This window comes from Tyto alba, unplaced genomic scaffold (assembly GCF_018691265.1).
Source record: "Tyto alba isolate M040663 unplaced genomic scaffold, T.alba_DEE_v4.0 Super-Scaffold_2, whole genome shotgun sequence".
Lineage (NCBI taxonomy): Eukaryota > Metazoa > Chordata > Aves > Strigiformes > Tytonidae > Tyto > Tyto alba.
Genome location: NW_024881282.1, coordinates 17,647,943 through 17,671,374, shown reverse-complemented (window position 1 = coordinate 17,671,374; position 23,432 = coordinate 17,647,943). Strand labels below are relative to the sequence as shown.

General features: G+C 41.8%; 1 protein-coding gene across 4 annotated transcripts; it reads left to right on the top strand.

Annotated features, from left to right (window-relative positions):
• The first annotated feature begins 1,771 nt into the window (after nucleotides 1-1,771).
• Nucleotides 1,772-22,956, top strand: SLC35F2 (solute carrier family 35 member F2). 4 transcript variants are annotated; one of them, XM_042793369.1, is made up of 9 exons: nucleotides 1,877-1,926; nucleotides 7,647-7,773; nucleotides 7,961-8,136; nucleotides 8,684-8,811; nucleotides 14,042-14,201; nucleotides 15,878-16,034; nucleotides 16,839-16,891; nucleotides 17,566-17,720; nucleotides 21,609-22,956. In XM_042793369.1, exons 2-9 carry the CDS (start codon nucleotides 7,760-7,762, stop codon nucleotides 21,825-21,827), a joined length of 1,062 nt encoding a protein of 353 aa, XP_042649303.1. In that variant the 5' UTR covers nucleotides 1,877-1,926; nucleotides 7,647-7,759; the 3' UTR covers nucleotides 21,828-22,956. The 4 variants fall into 4 exon arrangements, with proteins under 4 accessions (XP_042649302.1, XP_042649303.1, XP_042649304.1 ...); XM_042793368.1 differs by lacking the exon at nucleotides 7,647-7,773 and having other exon boundaries at nucleotides 1,772-1,926; XM_042793370.1 differs by lacking the exons at nucleotides 1,877-1,926; nucleotides 7,647-7,773 and adding an exon at nucleotides 1,950-2,060.
• The last annotated feature ends 476 nt before the right edge of the window (nucleotides 22,957-23,432 follow it).

The following is a 23,432-nucleotide window of genomic DNA, read 5'->3' as shown; positions in this document are numbered from 1 at the left end:
TCTGGGACAGCAATCCTGCAGCTGAGCAGCCCGGTGTGAAGCCCCAGCCTGGCAGTGACTTTCTGATGTGAAGCTGTTGCAGCCTACCTGTAGCAAGGAATTCCAAGAGCTGAGCTTAAATGGAGACAAAAGCACCAAAGACATGATTCTCCATCTTTGAAAAATCACTAGCAGTTTGCAGCTATAGGATGAATAAAATTAAAGGCGAAGATATTAGTACCACAGTTGTGGAGTCCAGATGTGATGAAATACGCAGGGTCTGACAGTTCTTCTTCTTTTACATTTATTAGTTTAGGTTATGGGGAATCGTGACCAGAACAACCTGATTTACCACTATCACAACACTGAAATTAATCTGACAGACTTGTTTCTTGCAGGAGTCACAGCAGGATTTTTACTGGATTAGGAATTCAAAAATAAAAAATCCATAAACTATTCTGTTACACAAGTGAATAAAAATCCATAAAACCTCTGTATAATATAGAAATGGATATGTATATTATAAATATAGAAGTATATTTATGAATGCTCTTTTAAGACATATAATTATACAGCTTGTCTCTCATATTGACCTACAGCTTTAATATTACATGATCACAGAGTCTAAGAAGGGATTTGGGACCAATCCTCCCCCATGAAGCCAATACCTTAGTGGTTAGGGCCTGGCCCTTGAGAAGCGGGAGACTAAAGTTCACCTTTCTGCTGAAGAGGGACTGGTAGGCACATGAAAGTATAAAGACGACCTGAAAATGGCAGAGTAATGCTTCTTTTACATTCCTAAATCAAATCGTGTGAGGATGAATTTGGGTAATGGCAAGGGGAGATAAACACAGCTTGAAAGAGAGAACTGGCATAGAGAAAAACATGTCCGAAAAAAATGCTGTGGTGTTGTGGGGGGGAAAGATTAAACCATGGTGCTCTGCTGGGTTCACAGAGAAGCAGTGTCCTGTGGCAGAAAGGATGCCAGCGTAGGCAAGTGACAAATATTTTCACCAAGGGCAGAGGATTGCTCTTCCTGGAGACACCTCTGGGGTTTATTTCCATCACCTGTGACACATATAGAGCATCATTAAAAGCGAGTCATTGAAAAAAAAAAAAAACCCAAAAAAACAGGTTCTCTAGGTGAGTTCGGCTCAAATGTGGGTAAAGACAAACTAGGACGAGGTAAATCCTTTGGCATGGCAATGATCAGCAAAAAGGTGGGAGGTGAAGCCTTAGAAACCGAGCTCAAGGCTGTGCAGGTAGCTAGGAGAAGTTAAAAAGTAAGGGTTCGGAGAAACTGTGACTCATGTATCTGCAAGGAAGATGAAACCCGAGCCGCCCGCACACGAGGCCGGCTGCAGTCAGGCCTCCACAGGTCCTGGGGGGCTGAAGCCGCGGCCGGGGCCGGGGCCGGGACCCGCACCGGGGCACCAGGCCGGGGCCGCTGAACGGGAGAGCAGGAATCTCAGCATCCCGTTGGCGGTTCTGGAGCAGCCCCCTGCCCCGCTCTCACCTGCACCCAGCGCGGGGAAGGAGAGCGCCGGGGCTCACTAACGGGAAGGAATCGAGGAGCACCCCGGGGCCGGCAGCAGAGTCCCGAACACCGCCCCCCCCCCCCCCCCGCCCCAGGACGAGCCATGCCCCTCCTGGGGGCGGCCCCTCGGCGGGCACAAAGCTCGGCACGGCCGCCGCCAGCAGAGCCGTGCTCGGCCGGCCGGGTGCCGCCGCTCCTCCTCCCTCCCTTCCTTCCCCTCCCCTCGTTCCGTCCCGCCCCGCCCGGCGGGCGCAGGGCCGGGGCCGCGCCATGGAGGCGGCCGCTGCCGGGGCGCTGCCGCCCGGTGCTGCTGCTGCTGCGGCCGCTCCCGGGGCCGAGGCGCCGCCCGGGGCCGCCTCCCCCGCTCCGCGCCGGCTGCTGGAGCTGCTCGGGGCCAAGCTCTGCACGTGGTGAGTCCCGGGCCGCCCCGGCCTCCACGTGGGGCCGGGCAGCACCGGTGCCCCGGGCCGGGGTCGCTCCCCCCGGGCCGCGGGAGCGGGGGGTGAAGGGGAGGACAATCTGCCCGCCCGCCGCGGGTTGGCCGGTAAGGCGGTCGGGGTGCGGTGGCTTATCCGCGCTGCCGGGGGAAGCGGCGTGGCGCCCGGAGCGGGCCGGGGGTTCCTGCCGGGAGCGTGGGGCCGAGCGAAGCCCCGGTCCCGCGGGAGAGGCGGTAAGGCCGGTCCCTGGCGGGGTGCGGCGGCAGCCGGGGGGGTTCCGGCCTCCGGTGATGGAGGGCGGCCCGTTCGGTACCGGGCTGCGGTGGAAGCCCAGCCCGGCTGCAGCCTGGAACCGCTGTCGTGGGCGAGGCTGAAGTCACCTCAACTACCATAAGTGTAGAATTAGCGAGTGATGCATTTGATTTGGTTAAACGGAGAATGTAACCTCATATGTGCACATATGCACTTGATTTCTTTTTATTATTTTTAGTATTTCTGGCTTTATTTCTCCGTTTTCCTATTTTTTTTTTCTGTACTCTTTTGTCAACGTTGTGAAGAGTAGGTCATGAGGGGCAGAGAAGATAACAGAACAAAATAGCTGAGGTGAGATGGAGAGTCCAGAAAGACCAATATCCCCCTTCCTTCCTTCCTTGAATCTGCTTAGGACAGAGACCTGATTAAGCATATCACTTAAAATGCGAGCTTGTTAAGCAAGCATGGAAAATTTGAGGAAAAAAATCTGCCAAGTTATGCAGGCATTGCATGCATCCCAACGCTGGTACTTGTGAAATGCTGCCTTTTGTGAGAGCAGAACTACCTCCTCTGACTTCCAGGCTGCAAGAGCTACCGTTTACTTGCAGCTCCAGTTTCCATCTGGGGAAAAAAAAAAAATAATTACCTGTTTAAAAGGCTTTTCTGGGGGCTCTAGATTTGGTCTCCAATAACTATTGCATCAGATACCCTTGGCTGACAAGCAGGAGGTGCTGGTTTTCCCACCAGCCTCACACTTGTGATGGCTGCGTGGAGGTGTGTGCTGGCCAAGCAGAGTCTCACTCCAGAGGGCACAGCCAGCCTTTCTCTTTTGGTTATAAGTTTTTCTCTTTTCATTCCTCCTGCCTGTTAGGAATGAGCAAAAAGATAAACTTGTTGAACTGTTCAGTAACCTCACCTGTGCTAGCAGTTGCCAAAATGCTGCCAAAGGGCCACACTAAGTGAGTCTGTTGATGGTACTTGAAAGAAAAGAGCTCTCACAGACTTTTTCGAAGTGTTGTCCAAGATACTAAATTGATTTTTTTTTTTTTTTTTTTTTTCCCTCCTTCCCAGGTGGCTGGATGCTCAGCTGCTTTGGTTTTGTTAGAGGCCTTTCTGAATCACAGGAAGGTTTAATGCTTGTATGTAATAAGCTAGATTTTTTGGGTTTTTTTGAGTAAAACCAGTAGAAAGCATGCTTTCTGGTTCTTGAAAGAAAACAAGCCTTTTCTGTTTTTTACCTCTTACAAATTAAATTGACCTCAGTTTCAAAGCAGAACACTGAAACACTAATTTCTGAAAATATTCTTAAAAATACTTTTTCCTGTCCTGGGATATCTGCTAATCATGTTGGAATATGGCTGCAGTCTGAACCTGCATTTTCCTTTAACTACTTCCATGAAAATGTGAGATTATTCAAATGAAATGCTCTCTCTCTCCCCCCGCTTCAGGAAGGGTTCAGTAGTTAAAACTGAAGTGCAAGTAAACTGTTTCTGTGAAGAGTGTTGGCAGGCTTTGCCTGTTAGTGCTTAACTGGTGGCATAAATAAATTTACTTTTTGAAAAGCTGTATTTCTTTTAATGAAAGAAATCACATTAAAATTTATAGGACTTATTAAACTAATAGCCAATAAAATTAACTGTGGGCTTATTGGATTTTCTTTAACTTCCTCAGGTATAGACTCTTACTGTATTTTAATATCTTGGAGTATTTTTATTCTGCATTTCACATGGAGCCGAACATCTCATGATGTCAAGAGCTGCATATTGTTCAGTGTTAGGTTTAGACCAATTTGTGACAAACTTTTGTGTTTTAAAAAAATCCCCAAATGACTCCTAGTTCTGCTCATAGGCATAGATATAGCTAGCTAAGATATGTTGGCTGAAGGGAAAGCAGTAGTAATTACTTAGTAGCCAACTACCAAGCAGTAAAAAACCACCACCACCTCCCCCCCTCCCCCCCAAACTATAAAACTGAAAGGCCGTTTCGGACCACTTACCTTGCATCATCTGAGAGTCCAAAGTGATTTAGTCCTTACCAATGCATTAAAAAAAAAGAGCAGAGAGGATCAAGTTCTGGCATGGAAAAGTTAATAATTAATATATTTTTTAAAATTATGATAAATTATTAATAAGAAAATCATGGTCATCAATACTCATGTCAATATCAGAATGAATGGAAATTCATGTCTTTGAAGCATTTTTCTTATAGGAAATTGTCTTGCCAAATGAAACCTGTAGGATTTAAAGTTTGCTCTCAAGTTTGTAGAGGGTCAAACACTTTTTAAAATTTGCTATGGGAATTTAGTGGGCATTGAAATAAAGCTCCTGAGCCCAGATTTAATGAGGGTCATCTTACTCTGTTCAAACCAATGTCTTGCTGCCTTGAGCCCAGCACATTGTACCAGGAACATGACGACACCTTTGCAATTTAATTTTGACACCTTGGCAAAGGGTGTGAGAGGAAACCATCGTTGCTGTCTGCTGAGGCTTTTGCCTGTTCTTGGTGGCAGGGGGTCAGGGCAAGAGGCTGTTATTTTACAGCTGAGAGTTGCCAGAAGTGTGGTTTGGGATTCACAGAGGACGTGTTTTGAGGGCATCCTTCCACTGTCTGTCTGAACAATGTCTTTATGTGGCTCTTTTGATTTTAACATTTCGAATCTGTTCACGGAAGAAAAAATTCCCTGAATTAAAATAGAGAAAAATAAAGAAGGGAATGAGACAGGATGAAGCCTGCTTGCCTTGTCTCAGATGCCTTTGGTATTGTAGAAGTAAATGCTGTAGGACTGCTGAGACATACATTAACTAAATAGCAATGATTGCTGGTGCAGTAACCACTGAGCAAACAGTTCTGTAGATTCTGGACCTCTGTCTCTTTCCGTATGCAAAAACACAAGGAGATAATTCCCTAAGTACTCTAAATTGGAGAAACTTATTTAGTAGAAAAGCTGAGGATCAGCTCAGTGGAGTTATTCTACTGCAAGCGAACAACTAGGTCTTTCTTGTTTTTAATAAATGATGTCTGAAGCTCATTGGTCGTTAGCAAATTTGAATGGCAGCAGATTTTCCTCCTTTTACCCTCTCACCGGAACGTGGTCTCTATCTGGTTTGCCAAAACACTGTCTATGCGGAGTCCAGACCTCTGCTATAGAGAGGGTGCCGTAGATCAGGAGAGGCAAAGCTACCCCTTTCATACCAGGTCCTAGAGGAAAATGTTTTAAGCCTTGCCCTACAGAAGTCAATGTTAAACAAGCCAGATGCTTGTAGAGTGTTACTGCCTGTGCTTCTGCCCGTTGCTGTGGCATGACCTAGGAGATGGGTGAAGGGGAGTTTGCATCCAGGAGAGCAGGGCTTCTGCCAGCCAAGGCAGCTTTAACCTCTTCTGGTATGTATCAAGGAGCGCAATTCATTTTGTGGACTCTGCAGGCTTCACAGTTTTGCTCCAGTAAAATTGCAGCAGTTTTGCCCAGTCACACCTCTGCTCAGGTTTAATCCCCACCTCCACACCCTTATTTTAGCTAGACCAAGCACAGGGTGAGTCTAGTTCAATAAATTGCTAAAGGCTTGCTCTGTGCCTCCTGCACTGAGGGTAAAGAAATGTTTCCTGCTAGTTTGGAGCAAGGAACTCTTTATCTGAATAATAAAAAGTATATATTTTTTTTAAGTGTCTGAAACCACATTTCTCATGTGCTGTTCACCGCATTATTTCTTCCTTGAAATTGCAGTGGATCTTCTGTCATCTTACCTCCTGCAAAGGAGCCAGAGTTCACAGGGCTGGCAAAGGGCGAACTGGAACCATTGTCCGTGCCCGCTTGAGAGAAGAGGTAGTCTCATCCCCGAAATTTTAGCTAACCTATGCTACATTCTTAATGGCACCTGATTAAATTAATTCCTAGTCAGAATAATTAGCCAGAATGTGTCATGATCATTGCTGATTTGCTCACCAAATAGTGCAATCAGATCTTTGACCAGAATAAAAAGAAATTCGATGTAACAGAAGTGAGGTAGCATCAGAGGCTTTTTTTTGTTTTGGTTTTTTTTTTTTTTTTGCATACAAATACGTATATATAAATAAATACGTGTATGTATTTTATAACACTGTTTACAGTTAAGGCCATGCTACAAAGTAGCCATGATAAATTTCTAGCTGAAACATTGTCTCTGTTGCTTGCTTCCACATTCAAAATGCTAAAAATGAGAATGTTTGTTCTTTCACACACCAGAAAGAGTTGTTCACGTAAGGTTGGATAGGACCTTACAGACTGTCACCTGATATATGAATACTTAAAGTGTGGATGTGCACTGTTGCTGGGATTGGCAAGGCAAGCTGTAGCAAAACATGGGGCTCGAATCTCTTGGAAGTGCAGCGTGAATGGACTTTGCAGAGATTTGCTGTCTCATCAAAATGGACTTGGAGAGAAAAATGTGCCTAGCAGCAGTTTTAAAGTCAGAAGAGCTTTGGTGTCAGGCTGACTTGAAAATGAGATTCATGCAGCTGAATCCATGCAAAGAAGATGTCTGCCTTCTGAAAGGAGGGATTGATTACGGTTGTAGTTGTCTTTAGCATCCTCAAACACAGCCTGACAGCTGGATTGCAGGGTAAGGGGTAAGCTGGTATCTACTGCGTTAGTCACCCACCTTGGGAAAACAACTGGTGTTACTGTCAGGTGGTGTGCCTGGCACGTTGGGTGCCCTGCCAGAAATCTTCGGGCAGAGATGTGGGCAAAGAGTAGGTGCAGAATCCTTTTGGGATGCTTTCTTCCCTTGCTTAATGAATCAGTTGTGCAGACAGTTAAATTCTCATCAGTAGTCTTCAGAGTAAACAAATTAGATGTGAGCTTTGCAGACCTGTACAAACAGCACAGCACTGAGCCCCTCGCTGTATATTGTGAGTATGCAGGCAGAGACCGGGGTGGTACAATCTGCATAGCTCCACTAGCAGGAAAAACAGCAAGTCAAAAGATACACAGTGATCTATGCATATTCCTGTTTGTCGAGGAACATTTGAAATAGTTCATTTTATATTAGATTAAGAATTGTTACTAAAAGAGCACGAGCTTCTTTTTCCATCTAGCTGTGGGTTGGACTTCAAAGTTATGTTGTAAATGCTAATATGGCCAAAATGTGTTCTTAACACCATCCTCAATTATAGCAGGATGTGATGGAATATAGTGGAAAGAATGCACAATAAGTATTCATTATAACAATTCTTGTTATGAGAAAGACTTTTTTTTACAGTGAGAACAATCAGTCACTGGAGCAACCTCCTCAGGAATATGGTGGAGTCCCCATTGCTGGGTGTTTTCAAGATGTGGCTGGACAGAGTGAAAGATAATCTCATCTAGGCTCCCTTTCCCGTGAAAGGCTGGACCAGATGATCTTTCGAGGTCCTTCTGACCTGGGCTGTTCTATGATTTTATGGTTAATGCTTTTCTATTTCCTTAGCTCTGCTCATCTTAGGGTCTCAGCTCGCTTTCAAAGACTTGGATCTCAGAAAAGCCTGAAGGCAGTCATTGCAAATTATTGCAGTCTCCATCACTGGTGGCATCACTTCTTACATGGCTGTCATGAGGTTAGACAAGATCTTCCATGTAGACAAAACCTTACTTACTGGTAAATCAGAACAACCTTGACAGGGAGTAGAAAAAGAATAAAGTGCCAATCTGAAAAATGACATTTTCCCTGTACAACTAGGAAATTTTTTTAAAAAACTTGAATGTTTAATTTTAACATTACTGTGTTGTCTTTTATATTTGCAGGCATATTTTGAAAACAATAATTCTGGGCCAGATGCTCTCCTTGTTTATCTGTGGGACTGCTGTTACAAGCCAGTACCTAGCAGAACAATACCAAGTGAATACTCCAATGCTTCAAAGTTTTATCAACTATTCTTTGCTTCTTCTAGTTTATACAACAATGCTGGCATTTAGGACCGGTATGTGAAATATGGGATGGGAGATTCTGGTTCATCATTTTTTAATTCTGCATTTTCCTTTCAGATTTTGAAACTAAAGAACTCAGTACTCGTCCTAGTTTTTTAAAGTTCCTGCTGAAATTCCTCCTTTGTAATAACACATGGAAATTAATTTCACAGGTTAAATGTGCATTTAATTTGATCTCATTTCGTATCCGTTTAAAATTATGTGCTCTTTGGTTTCAAGTCCTATGTTATATTAGAGAAAATAGGCTTTGTTGTAATAAGCTTCTTTACCAGAGGCTATTTAATATTAATCTTATTCTTACTAATTTACTCTTTAAACAACTCTATTCTTGTGGGGTTTTTATCTCATGTGGAAGAATTTCTGTGCTTTTCACCATTTGCATTGTCTCCTCCCAGGCTGCATTTTGCTATTGTATCTTTCTTAAGCAGGGGCAACCAAAATTGAACATCTCAGTATTATTCATGCTTGTAAAAAGCAAGATTCCTGTGCAACATTTGGTTGGAAAGAAACACATATTGATTGCTGCTTTCTTCTAAATAGGTAGCGACAATCTTTGGCAAATTTTGAAACAGAGATGGTGGAAGTATATATTTTTGGGACTGGCTGATGTTGAAGCCAATTACATGATTGTAAAAGCCTACCAATACACGACGCTCACAAGTGTGCAGGTAAGGACCCATCTCTCTCTTTGAACTGTTGCTTTTATTACAGTTTTGGACCAATTTTTGAAATGAGATTCATAGGACAGACATGGAAGCTGTTGAAGCGTGAAAAACCTTTCCGATACCTATTTTCTCTCTGCAGTACAGGGAAGACGATCCCGCATCATGAATACCATTTCCAGGAAGCAGAGAAAATGGGCTGGTATTAACCAGTGCCAGCTGTTCAGTTGAACTCTAATTATTTTGATAAAAAACACTTGTAAGGGTTTTCTGACAGCCACTCAGTTTTTTCTCCTGATGCAAAATAAAGATATATGACTAGATGATACTCACTCAGCAGAGGCTCTTGCTGATGAGAGTGAAGTCGATCTCTTGCCTATTCCTAGAAGCTGTGAGAGACGTTGTGAGATGTAACCCCCACATGTGAGGACATGCTGATAGTTAGCTGGTGTTGCTGACCATGCACGTGGGACCAGCCCAGTGGCTTTTGGATGTGACACTTCAGGCCCCTCTCTGGCAGAGTTGAAAGGAAGGTCAGCGTGCCAGGCTCCTGAAGTGACAGTAGACATCCTCTGCAATGCCAGTGCTTGGTGCTGTGTCCCTGCACTAGGATGTATCTTGTGTTCTAAAATAACTCTACAAGCAGAAGGGCTAGGGCTGGGGTTTCTTTGTCACCCTACACAGACATAAGCTGCTGGAAGAGTTAGTGCCTTCCTCCAGCTGCATGCTCCTGAGCTTGCGTGGCCAGATCCCTCGAGCAGCCTGCCTCAGAGCACTGAACAGTCAGAATAAACACTGACTTTTGCTGGACTATGGGCAAGCCATGTCAGAACCAAAGTAGCTCACTATGTGGCTCCACAGCTGCTGCTGGAACAAGGGAGGGGACAGTGCAGAAGCAAGGAGGGAGTGTCTGGGACTCTGCCAGCCTGTGCCCAGTCTTACTGATGGTGGATCTGTGGCTGGGGGCATGGCCCCACTTACCTGAATAAAAAAATAATGTACTGTACAGAATTGGCTGTTACTTGGAAAGGGGTGTTTAGGTGTCAAGTGTTTTACAGAGTCAAAGTAACAAGGGTTAATATTTAAACGAATTACCTGTAAAACAATAAACTCCTGCGGTCTGGGTTCTCTAAAGAGAACTGCAGTAACTTTTCTTCGCACTATTAGAGACCAGTAACATGTGCCTGTTGGATTATTATTGTCACATATCCACTTCATACTTGCATGTTATGACTCATTAAGCCTTTAATTTCCTTACAAATAATGCCTAAGAAACCAAAGCTTTAAGAGTGATAGGTTTCTGTCTCAAGGCCAAGTTAAGCTGATGACTGAGACAATGTTTGATCATATACTTTACAGCTGAAAAAGCCAGGACTTTGATCCAAGTTATCAGAAGTAGTTAAGTTATTCCCATGGTTTCCTTCATAGAAATTGAGGAAGAATAGACAGATTAGGTTGTCATGTCCAGTTGCCAAACTCAAGCATTTGCTCAGCTTTTTTCCCATGTGGTGGGTAACCTTCAGACTGATGCTACTTTGTGTCAGTTCAGTAATTGCGAATTTGTTGTCATTACGGTAAGATTTCTTGCACATTCTGTCATCAGTTTCTCACCACTGTCAGAAATGAGATACGGGACAAAAAAAAGTCCTGTGATTCGGTCTAACACAAGGCACTTGCTATCTGTTAGTAGCAAGCAGTTCTGCAGCTACATCAGAACCTGTGGTTCAGAGCATCCAGCCTGGTGGCCTGCCTGTGGTACTGGCTGTGAGTGGATGCCCAGGGAGCAAAAATGCAATGTAGGGGTATATGGCATCTTCCCGAATACAGCATAATCACTGTTAAAATGCTGGCTGTCTGGCTGGAGCTTCAGCTCAGGCATATGAAACTTATCTTCAAAGATAAGTTTTCTCAGCTCAGCAAGGAACTTCCATGTATTTTCTCACACGCGCATACAAAAGCAGAACTGATTTTCCTTTAGTTATCACATACCAGCATTGCACGGAAGAGGTTGGGAGATTTTAAAGGAGATAACAATGGGATGGCAGCTCTCATTTCTCTGTAAATAAAGAAAAAGACTTTGGTCCACAACTGAACTTTGTTTGACAGTGGCTGAGGCAATGCCAGGGAGGCTCCTTGCTGCTGGTGTCCTTCTGTCTTGTGTCAGGATTTGACTGTGCTGCTGTTTGACCGCATATTTCACAGCAAAAACCAAGCAGCATAGCTGTGGTTTCATGTTGTTAGCATGTTACAGGGCACAGTTAGCATTTGCTCTATAGATAATTAAAGTGGAGGTATTTAATATGCAGCTTTTGACAGAATATCAGCTGATAGAAGAGTGTTAACCACAACAGGAGAAAATACAGGATGAGCCCCTGGGGCTCAGCTGGAGGCTGCCCGAAGGAAGCCTTGTGGGGAGGCGAGCAGGATGAGCTGTTGAGCTTCCTCACAAAGCTCTCTGGAGCTGGCAATTATAAGCAAACCAATGACCTCCAACAGTCTATGATATTTTATTAGCCATGTATTAAAACATCTATTAATAATTTACTCACCCTACATTTAAAACCTTCTATAAACAGTGTGGCAAAAGCCTGTCTTGAGTCAAAACATTTGTAAGTCAAATCATCGGGTTATCTGTTTTTTCCCTTGTCAAAGTACATGCTAGAATTGAATAAGATGAGAGTTTACTGAGGCTCTACTGGCAGTAGTAATCAGTACCACATTACTGCTATAAGTGTCATAAAACCTGAATAAATAAACTTTATTCTTTTAAATGGTTCCATTGACACAATTCATTGTGCTATTACATCTGCTTTGCACCTCTTTGATCTTGGTCCTGTACAAAAGAGAGCATTTTCCACCAAAGAGCTCTGTAACACAGTAGATGAAGGGAAGGCAAGATCCAGTAGTTGGAAATCAGATTTCTTCTATCTGTAATTGAGAGTAATTGTCCCCTGAAACAGATTACCAGGGCGTGTTCTTCATCATTTGGTGCCTGTGTGTCCTGACTGCACGTCCCCTAACCAGGATACTGTAGCTCTACAGTATGGTCTTGGTCTGGATGCAGCAATTCCCCATCTGGCATTACTGAAAGAGCTTCTGGCTCATTATGTACTACTTCTTTATATCCTAATTAAGGATTTTTTTTAAAGGGGTTTTCTTCCACTCTTTCTGGTTGGGTTTAAAAACTGCTTGGAGGTTAAAAAGCTGCATGGTAACATCTCAATTAACAGGGAAATGAAAGCTTACTCATTAGTAGAAGAGATGTCTACTACCAGGGGGGTAAAAAATTTGCTTTCTAATGTTGGTAATTTTTCTTGCTAGTTTGATACTAATCAAAACAATCAAATTTGGAGGAAATATTGAAAGATTCTTCTTGAGCCTAAACTAAATGTAAGATAGAGAAAAAGGCCTGTGACTAGGTAGAAACTCACAGCATGATATTTTTCAGTAGAGTGAAGTTGTATTGAAATACGTGGAATCACATATTAGGACCTGTGTGGTTGTAAAGTCTCATAATGCAGCCTAGGCAAGTGCTTTTGCACTTTACAAACAGATTTTGCAAACTGGACAAGCTGGAGGCAAGCCAAGGAGTGAAGATAGACAGAAGGATTAGAGTCACTGTTATGATTTAATCTATAATAACTCCCCTTAATGCTATGCTTGTAAGACTTCAATATGTATAGTTGTGAACAAGTAAAACCAGATCTATCCTGAAAGTCTTATGAGTTTGGTTAGGGTTAGGATGATGGCTGCACTAACACAAGTCAGCACAGAAGGAGACTGCAGTGGTGCACTTAGGCAAGCAGAGGTTGGTAGATTAAGGACTAAGGGCTCTTGTCTTGATTGTAATGATTATGCCCCAGTCCTATTGACTTGGACGTGATACTTTTTAGGGACTTCAAGAGATGAAGTTTTAAGGGCTGATATTTGAGAGTAATTTTTGAGCAGTCTTTGGACGGCTGACTGTATGTTGTGCTGTAAACTGTTCCCTTATATAGTTTCATGGCACTCTACTGAGACGGGTCAGAAAAGACACCTTTTTTTCCCTGCAGACAAATTCAGAAACAGAGTCTATTTTGTTGAATTAAATATCAAATCAATTATGATTAGCTCAGTGTTCTTGATATTATTGGTTATTGTAGAACATTATGTCCATCTTATGCTGCAGCATATTTTTCTGTATTAAGTACACAGGTAACTCTTAATATTTTCTATAATAAAGGAGAATGGGTTGAAGATGGGTGGGTCTAACAGTAAGGCAAAGATACTTTTGATTTTAGGAACATACAGAGACAGGATAGTAAAGAAAGGAAAGAGAAGTTAGTGTCACTGCTTGTCATGGAGTGCAGACATCCTTGAACCATAGCTGTTCAGTCTGCTTGGGGCAGTGTCTGCATACACGTCTGAAGTGCTTTGAAACTCCAGCTGCTTTGTATGTCTCTGCTGCTGGGGCATGGGTAAATTAGAGTGGGTTACCAGCTTCTGATCGAGAGTCAGCTCTAACAGAGTAATGAAAATGCATTGGTGGCTTGTACGTGATTTCATGGAAAGCTAGAAGACTGGGAAGGTGACTTAAGGAAAATTCTTCCCTTCCTATCTTCTTCCTACCAATTTTGCACAAGGCTTCCAGCATATGTACCAGTTGTTTTTTTTTTTTAGTGGGATCTAGTTGGGGGAAAAAAAAAAAAAACAAAACCAAAACCAAAACGGCAGGGTCAGATTCTTGTCTTAGTCACTTCAGTGTAAAATCAGATTACTCATATCCTTCGATACTTCTAGATTTTTGTGTACATTGAGCCCTAAATTCCATTTACAGATTTGAGGAGGAGTGAAAAGATGAGCTGGACAAAACCTGTTGTGGAGAAAAGGAAATGTTGGTGAACCATCTCTTGTATTGGTGTCATGGGGAGCAACACAGTTTCCGAGCAACATCTTAGCATTCATTTGTGAAGCTGCAAAGATTGATTAAATCCATCATTAGAAGAGTTTCTAGATCAGTGTCTTCCTACCAGGAGAGAGTGGGCCCCTGTCCCAGCTCTTCCTTCGCTTGCAAAATGCTTTTAATGGTAAAGTGTGGGTCTGACCCATCTTTTAAATGAATCCACTGGGGTTGCTTTGTGGCTTTCATTAACACCTGATAGTGATGGAAAGTAAGATCCTGTACATTTGCTTTCAGGACAGTGCAGTTCAGATTTGAGGTGGATTTCTAATTCAAACCATTTCTCTGTGCACACAGCTGCTGGACTGTTTTGGGATTCCTGTGCTGATGGCTTTGTCGTGGTTCATTCTCCGTGCAAGATACAGGCTGATCCATTTTCTTGCTGTTGCCGTCTGTTTGCTGGGTGTAGGAACAATGGTGGGTGCAGACATTTTGGCAGGGAGGCAGGAGAGCGAAGGTAAGGAGTCCTTCATTGTGGGGGTGGGGAGGAGGAGAGATATAATTCCAGTGGTGGGCTAACTTGTAAAGGAGAAAGAAGAACAAATGCAGGGGGAGTGGATACAGTTTTATTTTGAAAAGAGAAGCAGAAGACACGCTGCTATTTGTATTTCTTGTCCAAGAACATAGTGGCTGAGGAGATGCTGGTTTGATAGGGAGCCATGGAATTTCTTTGCTTGTAGGTTTGGAATATTTCTTCCACCTAAAAAGAGAAACACTCATGTTAAGCTTAAATTTTGCTGCTGTTCATCAGACATGATAAAAGGCCTCATTCTTGAAAGTTTGTTCACTTTTACTAATGTGAGATAGTCTAATAAAGGATGCTGTCTCTCCCTGCAAGCCTGGTCTTGCTTACATGGTATCAGCCTGCTGGCAGCCAGTCTTCTCTGATTTGCAGTTTTGTGTGAGTACAAATACCAAATAAAAAAGTTACTCAACAGCAGCAGACTTCTCTGAGTTATCTTTGGCAGACCCAACAGAAATGGTCCACATTTCCCCATGGCCCATGGGTCACTGGCCTGGAAAGCAGGAACTTACTTTGGGAGAGCAAGAGGAGATGTGGGCAGGATGCTGGGATTCCTGAGACCTCCAGGAGGGAGGCTGGGCTCTGGGGACCAGGATCCAGTTGAGTGCAGATAAGAGCAGGTCTCATCTTCTCTATGACAGATGCCTAAATCAACCCATACCCTAGAGATCTTATTTTGAATTTTCAGAGTCAGAGGGTATGAGGCAAGGGTAAATTTCAGGGCATTGCCTTCATCAGGCAGCACAGAGATAAGCCTGTTTGGTGTTATTTTGTGGTCTTACTGTAGGTAAGACATCAAGACAAACTGAAGTTTAGCTTTAATGCTATGTGGTACAAGTGTCTCATTCCTGAGGGAGAAAAATCTTTTTTCCCTAAGACTTTAAGACAGTTGTGCTTTATTTGCTGATGTGTGTATCCTTACTACTGCTTAACCTTTTCTTAGTGATTTTTTTTATTAGTCATTGCCAACTGGCTCAAGGAAGGAAATATTAAATCAATTCAGGGATTTAAACAACAGTGATCCTTTTGCTGTTTAGATGATGCATAACAACTTTTATTTACTTGATGAGTGATTGTATCACAGGGAGGCCCATTTGCCCAGTATAAATAAATCACAGCAGGACATATGAGGCTACCCATCTGTGGTGCCCACTTAAGACCTGTCATAAACCTGAAGCTGAGTCCAGGTCCCGCTGAAATCAATAGACTGATTTTAGCAAGACTTGAATCAGGCCTTACTGCAAAAGCAGGGGCAGTATTCAGAAAGGCGGAGAGCATCTCTAACCGGGAATTTTCTCAAGTCCCTGCAGTGCCAAAGGTCGGCAGAAGTAGAATTGGATCAGACTACACAGCAGTGGCTTGGGCAGTATGAGATCTAAATGCTGGGCTTAGCTCATTCTGGAGTGTGCAGGGTGAGGTGAGCGGGTAGCAGGGTCAGTGCTCAGAAACCAAGCCACTCATCTGCACACACAGGAGATGTTTCCTTTCCCCTTACCCTGGAAGACACTAGGAAGACAGAGATGTTAGAGATAAATTTGCTTATCTTTTTTAAGGAAAGTTAAAAAGTGTTTGCAGCATTGCCCTTATTGTGGATTAATATTTCTGTACAGGTAGTGACGTGGTGATTGGAGATGTCTTAGTGCTTCTTGGTGCTTCTTTGTATGCCATTTCTAATGTGAGTGAGGAATACATTGTGAAAAATCTGAGCAGAGTGGAGTTTCTAGGAATGGTGGGCTTGTTTGGGACTATTATCAGCGGTCTACAGCTGTAAGGATCTAATATTTATTTTAAAACTAATTAAGAATATTCTACAGATGATTGCTTGTCTACCATGAAATGATGTTGTTGTTACTGAATTAATTATTTGTTACGTCTGGATTTGGCCTATGTTGAAGTCCTTCCACTTGAATTTTATTTTAGTTGCTGATCAGCATCTGTTTTATATCCTTTTTGTTTGTTCTACTCTTATTACAGCAATTCTAAAGCTGAAATCCTGCAGTTGAACACATATGATACTTGGCTGTGTTTTTGATTTTGTTGGTCTTCATGAGGACACTCAGTATGCTGAGGACTGTTCACAGGAATGTACTTCCTAATGGGTTTTCCCTGTGGAAAAGTTTAGGAGATAATCGTTAGCAGGAGGTCTTCCATATTAAGCTGCAGTTTAAAATGAAGCCATGTATACTCTTATAAATAAGTTAGAGTAACAGACCACATGCACTGAAGTCTATCTAATGAATTTTATGTTCTTCATGTATCATCATTATAGTTAATAATTTCCTCAAATGGTATATCAAATAAAACTGAATCTCTGAAGGATGAAAAAGCCAGGGAAAGAAGGCATAAGCATTAAATAAAAGTGCTCTTGACTTTCAGGCACTTTAATTTTCAAGTCTTGTTTCATGCTTGTTAGATGTTGGAGCTAGTGTCATTCATTAAGATTTCAAACAAAAAATAAAGGGATTATTAATCAAAATGTTTCTTATGTATTTTGGTAATTAAATTCTCTATTTGAATATGACTTTTTTTTTTTTCCTTTTTTACTGTATTATATCTTTTCTCTAACTCTAGAGCCATTGTGGAACATAGGGAGATAATGAGAATTCAATGGAACTGGAAAATTGGTATGTGTATGACAAAATGATGTGTGTTTTTACAGAACAGTGGAAAATGATAATCATTTAGACTTCAAATGCTGGGGATTTAATTTTCTTTCTCTGGATATTATGTAGCATTCATAGTATATTGTCACATTTATTTTCTGTAAACTTTGCAGCTCAGCAAAGAGAGAAGGTTTGTGGGATTGAACATTAAAACCTTTGAGCTCAGGTTTTGCATTTTACATATAACATGAAATAATTCTTCAGAATAAATTGAAATAAGTAAAAGTTAAACCTGTTTAATTACAGACGTGTTTGGTGTTGGAACATCACAAGAACATTTTTCTGTTGTCCTTCCTAAATGAAATACTGGAAAAAATGGATTTTGTGACACATTTTGACCTCAACAGAACTGTACGTTATTAAGAAATGTGGCTCTAAATTTCTTCAGTCAGCTCTTATGTTAACTAGGAAAAAACAAGAACTTTGTTGTATAGGTACAGTAATTTTTGCAACACAGGGTAGTCTTGGAAAACAAGTATTTCTTCCATGTTTTTCTTAAATTTACTTTCCCATATCATTTAGAAGATCCTATCCTAAAAGACGAAATGCATAGTTTTAAAGCATCTGAGGAGTATTGGTGTTCTTTAAAATCATTGTTCTATGCTTTAGAGGTAAATTGTCATTTTGTTTTACAGCATTACTGTTCACAGTCTTTGCCCTGTGTATGTTTGGGCTCTATAGCTTCATGCCTGTAGTGATTAAAGTTACCAGCGCAACCTCAGTCAACCTGGGTATTCTGACTGCAGATCTCTACAGTCTGTTCTTTGGGCTTTTTCTCTTTTACTATAAGGTAAGTACCTTCATTCTTGCACTTTAATTTCAGTTACATTTTTACTCCAAAATTATAAATAAAGCAAAATGTTCTTAAAAGCCCCTGAACAGTCATTTGCACTTGTACATTTCTGCAGCTTGTATTGTTCCTCGTTGGCCAACGTCAATGAGGAGGAGTCATACTTAATTAATTACATAGCACTGCACCATTAGGCAGATAGTGATTTTCAAACAACTTCACACTTGATGGAATACATTAGAGTTAAGAGATAGTAAATAATTTCCTAAGGTGTTCAAATTACCGTAAGCCCTATGCAGAACTGTGTGTTAGATTTGGTTCATCTCTCCAAATGTCCAAAGAAAGGGTTTGAATCTCCCTATCCTGAAAGGCATTTAGTGTCTGAGAGGGGAGCAGTTTGTCTCGATTTCCAGAAATTAATTTTTTTTTTTTTTTTTTTAAATTTAATCTGTTCATTACCAACATCCTGGGATAAGAATCAAGCACTCTCAGTGCTACTACTAAGAAGAGACTAAAGGAACTGAAAAAAATGCAGAGAAATACATTGTTCTATATGCTTTCCAAAGGGCAATTACTTTTATTGTGTTCTGAAATATTTTTGGTAGTGTCTATTCAAGCTGAATGACAGTGCTAAAAAGATTTCATTCCACCCTGCACTTTTCATCCAGAATCGTTTGTGGGAACTGAGCTCGTTACAGCAATTGGAGTACTTGAGTCAGTTGCTCAGTGGCTGGAAGGGCTTAGTGAATAAGCTTGTGAACTTTGCTTAAGAACTTAATTTGTATTATTCCATGTGGTTGCTTTCTCTTCAGCATTATGGAGAGCCAGCATCTTTTCGGTCAGATTTATTTCTGAAAATGAAGGCAGATTTATTTTACAGCGCAGATGTAATAATTACAGCTGGTAATAGTAGGGTCCGACAGCAGCTAGATTTTCCTTTTCAAGAGTACTTTAGCTCAGATTTCTTCACTGTTTTGGGTTCCAAAATTTGCTCCAAGCTACAGAACATCCATTAAAAGTGAATGTAGGAAATGAACCATACTTACATTCTAACAATTAAAAAAATCCTTTCTAAGTCACTTCCAAACATGTCTTTTGGCAGCCAGATAGCTTAACTCAAGAGGTGATTATAAATTTATATTCATAACTGTAAAGAGGAAGAAGTAAGCAAGAGCTTTGGAAAGGATATCATAAACTTTTATTCTTCAGGATTTCTAGCTTATTTTGGGGAGAGGTTTTTCTGGGAGCAGATCATCTCATAATTACTAACTGTGGAGTATTCTGATAGCAAAAATGAAATATTGATTAGAGAAACTTTGGGATTATATTATGAGAGAATTTCAGATATTTATTAAAATAGGAACTTGCATCTGTGGTTAGAAACAATGAAGTAGCAAAAAGGGGAGCAGTAGTAATGCCGCATCTTCAGTAATCAGAGGGTCTGAGATAGCTTAGGAGCCGAGAACTGAGAGCACCTGATTTTGTCACTGCTTTTAACAGAACGCTTAGCAGTAGACAATCTTATTGCCAACCATATAGTATCTTTACTTATGGGGCAAAGAAACCAGGCAAGACATTTCCTGGGCTAAAAAGCTCCCTGGACACAGGAATCTACATACCAAAATGCAAGGAATTGCTCTGTGTTCCCCATTACCAGATGATATTTCACATCAAGCCACTGAAGGCTTGGCTGGGCCGCAGAGCAGAGTGAGCGACAGAGCTCTGAATTGCTGTGGTCTGAGCCTGTGCTGGAACAGAAGCAACACAAACATACAGTGGCTACAGCAGAGACCAGGCCCAGGCATTGATGAGATTTTGACTTGTGCAGTGTTTTGCTAATGCACTTGACTTTTCAGCCCCAACCGTGTCTGTTTAAGGTGAAATGTGAATTTTGCATACCTGTCTTGATTAGCTTTTTTTTTTTTTTTTTTGTACTCCATAATGATTTTTTGCTGTGCTTGTCCCTAATGACCTCATTATGTAGATACCTGTAATCCCTCCAGAGGTATTAAAAAAGGTCTCCAAATGCTTCTGTTGTATAAACTTCTATGGAAGGGAATATACTGCAGATAGACACTAGATGGAGATACAGTCCTCCAGTAACATTTAAAGTAGTCTTTAGACTTGATAGTGAGTATGGGGATATAATCTGCACAGGTATGACTGAAATCAGTGTCTGAAGCAATGAAGTTGCTGCAATATTTGAAATGAAAAGAAAAAAAAAAAAAAGAAGAAAAATCCTCAGGAAAATACCACTGAGCCCTCCCTAAAAATTAAAAAAAGGGGCAGGGGGGAAGAGCGTAGGCCTGTTGAAGCAGCATGGTTAAGAATCGCCTGTGTCAATAGCTGCAAACACGTAGGCAAGCCTTGAATCACAGCTACACTGCAACAGCTTTGGCACCCTGGCATGGTGCGTGTGTCCGCTCACGGAGGAATTGATTCTGGGCGGGATCAGAGACACCCCCTGCCTGGGCCACGCTGCAAGGGGGGCTCTGGCAGTTCCTGGGGCTGCCCAGTCTCACCGACTGGCCGCGTGTCCTTGCGTACAAGCACAGGTTCACTCATGGCCTGAGGTTGCACTCCGGAGGAGCTGTGCAGGTGCCTCGGTACAGACCCAGGCTCTGCCCGTTTGGTGGGAACGGGTCAGTCAGGGTAGGACCACGGTCGCTGCTGCTGCCTCTGTGAGGACTTCTTCAGAGCTTGGTGCTTTTCCCTGTGCAGAATTAAAGCTTGAGTCCCAGCTCCTCCAGGCAAACAGCCAGCAAGGTGAGACGGCACATCACAAGACCACTGTGTTTCAGTCTGCTTTTCCTTCTGCCTGGTGCCATTCAAGGGTTTCTTAGCCAAGTGACTGCCAGCTAGGAATTTCAGTGCCCTAGCTGTAGATGCCTCAATCTTTTTTTGGATTGGACTCCACTGTCCAGGTCCTACCGTTCATTTAATTCAGCTCTGCTGCTTGATAAACTGGAACATATTTTTCAAGCACATCTAAGGAAGCTAAGGAGGTTAGGGAATATTGACAGTGGGATGTAGGATGCGCTGTGTACTTCATCCTACTGTTTAATCAGTATGATCTGGCAAACGCAACATGGAGGATTTTAACAAATCTGCTGAAAAAGCGTTCCTGGCTGTGGATAACTTGAACAATTTGCATTATTGAATCTGGTGTTATGAAGTAAGCATTTATTTTTCTGTTAAGGTGGATGAATCTTGGCAATTATTGGACTTCTAACAGGCTAGTGAATGATAGTTAATCAAATGCCTGATGTACCTCAGCAGTTCACACTCTTACCTCACACCTCTTTTAACAGAGCACAAATGCTGATCTTGTAAAAGGAACACAGTTTCCCTCTCATCAAGGACTTGCTGGGTATAAAGAGCAAACCAGTTTTGGTCCAGTAATAACATTTATCTAGCCCTGCATATGGTTAAGAGAGCTGCACAGAGAACCAGCTGCTCTGATGACTTGAAATAGGACAGAGAGATTCAGCTCTTGCCAGGACCTGAAATATTTGGCTGTCCTGAAATAAAATTCTCTTAGGGGTACGGTGTTTCAACAGTCATGTGTGTGAACAGCTATCCTTCAGTATCACCATGTTTACAGCTATTTGTTCCCTCTGTTAAGATTCTTGTATAGAGACCTAAGGAAGCTCTCTGTCCAACAGTGTTCAGGATGAGATGCAGAGAAAACCAGCAAGCAGCTTGAGTCCATCAGTGAATGGAGCCGTTGAATTTTGGTTTTCAGACCTGAATACAGATCATGGTGATAATCCTTACTGAAATAATTCTTAAGAGGAAGGGTAGTTTTCACATTCTTAAAACAAGGCAGCATTGACGTCAGGTTTACATCAGACAAGACTTAATGCATCTCTTTCTTTCTTCTGCCAGTTTTCAGGTCTTTATATCGTGTCCTTCGTTATCATCATGGTGGGCTTCATCTTGTATTGCTCCACTCCAACTCGGACAGCAGAACCCACAGCCTTGCCACAGCCCAGCAGCACTGGTTTGGACAATGCTGCACTAAAGCTTGAGGAGAATGACAGTGAAACTCCAGTCATAACTGTACAGTTCACAAGAGGAGAAACTGTGGTGGTCAGCACTGATTGAAGAAATGGCAGCATTTCAAAATAGAGCTTTTTTTTTTTTTTATTGCCAAATTTCCCTCAAATATTAATCTGGAGAATTTTTCTACTGCCAAGGCATGTGTCATGCTGTGCTGTTTTTAATGCACTGGATAGACTTTTAAGGCCAGATCCTCCATCAGTGAAACTGTATTGATTTACCCTTGCAGAAAATCTGGCCCTTAGAAGACAGAGTAGTATTTATGTGGAGTTTCTGGAAAGTGAGAGACTGTTATTTTTAAATGCTTAATTAACTTAACAGCAAATACTTAGGGGAAAAACTAAGCCAAAGCAAGCTCCCAGGTCACTAAGTGGAGTAAATATGTTTTATATTGCATTAGGGACCTAAATCTGCAATATGTTATCTGAGGCTGGTTCCCACACCTCAGTGCTGGGTACCCTGAAATAGCATCTTGCAAGAGTCACTCTGTTTCTTGCAGGCTCTAGTTCTGCAAGCCATATTAAAATACATACACCTTCCATGTGCTGATGGACTTCATTCCTCCACTGGAGGATTTGCTTCTTACATTCCACCCAAATGTTCATCTCTTCATATTGCTGCACTCCCTGTTGCAGCTGGGGCTGCTACAGGTGTTTTTTTTTTTAATTTTGGTAGTAAGAGAAGTTTGAATGTGTTTTTTATAATCCATTTTTCTCTCTGAGACCTGTTATTTGGTGCATTCCCACTAGATGGAGGAGACAAAGTCAGGCCCTTGCTCTGTTCAGTAAGAACTGATTTTTTTTTTTTTCCTGGATGAGACAGCAAAAGGGTTTGAACTGAAGTTAACTTCTCAGTGAATTTCTCCCCGAAATGGGACACATTTCTGCAGACAGATTTGAGTAAAATTGACATTTCTTAAAAAAATTGAAGCAGTTTAGCAATCCTCATTGCAACAATAATGACATAATCTCTAAAAGGTTAAGTGCTTTCAGTAGATGCGTTGATAGTTTTCCTCCCCCTCTTCATATTTACAGTAAATGATTAAAAAAATATGAGGCTGCAGTTTTAACATCAGTAAAACTACTGGGAGTTTATTTTATTTTATTTTTTTTGTACAAACCTTCATAGCTCAGGTGTATGAAGTAACAAAAGAATAAAGTTTTCATCAGCTGAAGAGTTGGTTCTTGGTTTTTTTTTATTTATTTTTAAGCTAGAATTTCTTTATTGCTCAAAATTATATTAATTAATTTTACTGATTCTTTTAATGGCTAAGCTTTGCCATAAGAAGTAAATATGACATTTTCTGAAGATACTGATGATCAAGTGCCACAGACTGTGAACTTCTGGTGTAGTTTAGTCAAACAAAAATTCAGTGAAAATATTACCTGATTTTTTTTAGCAATACCAAAACAAATACTCAGCAGCTATTACAACAATGAACATTGCCTTTTCACTGAGTAGTTCATGCATGGAAGGGTGAAGAGATGCTGATGTTTTATGAAAAGCATTTGGGCCCAGCTATCTTCTGCTTTACCACTGGAGTAGGATTCAGGTCATGGATTAAGACACCCGAACTGGTGCATCTGTAGACATCTGTACGTCTAAAGCTGAGCAAGCAGCTAGAGACCAGGTGGAGTAAAGAAGTCTGAT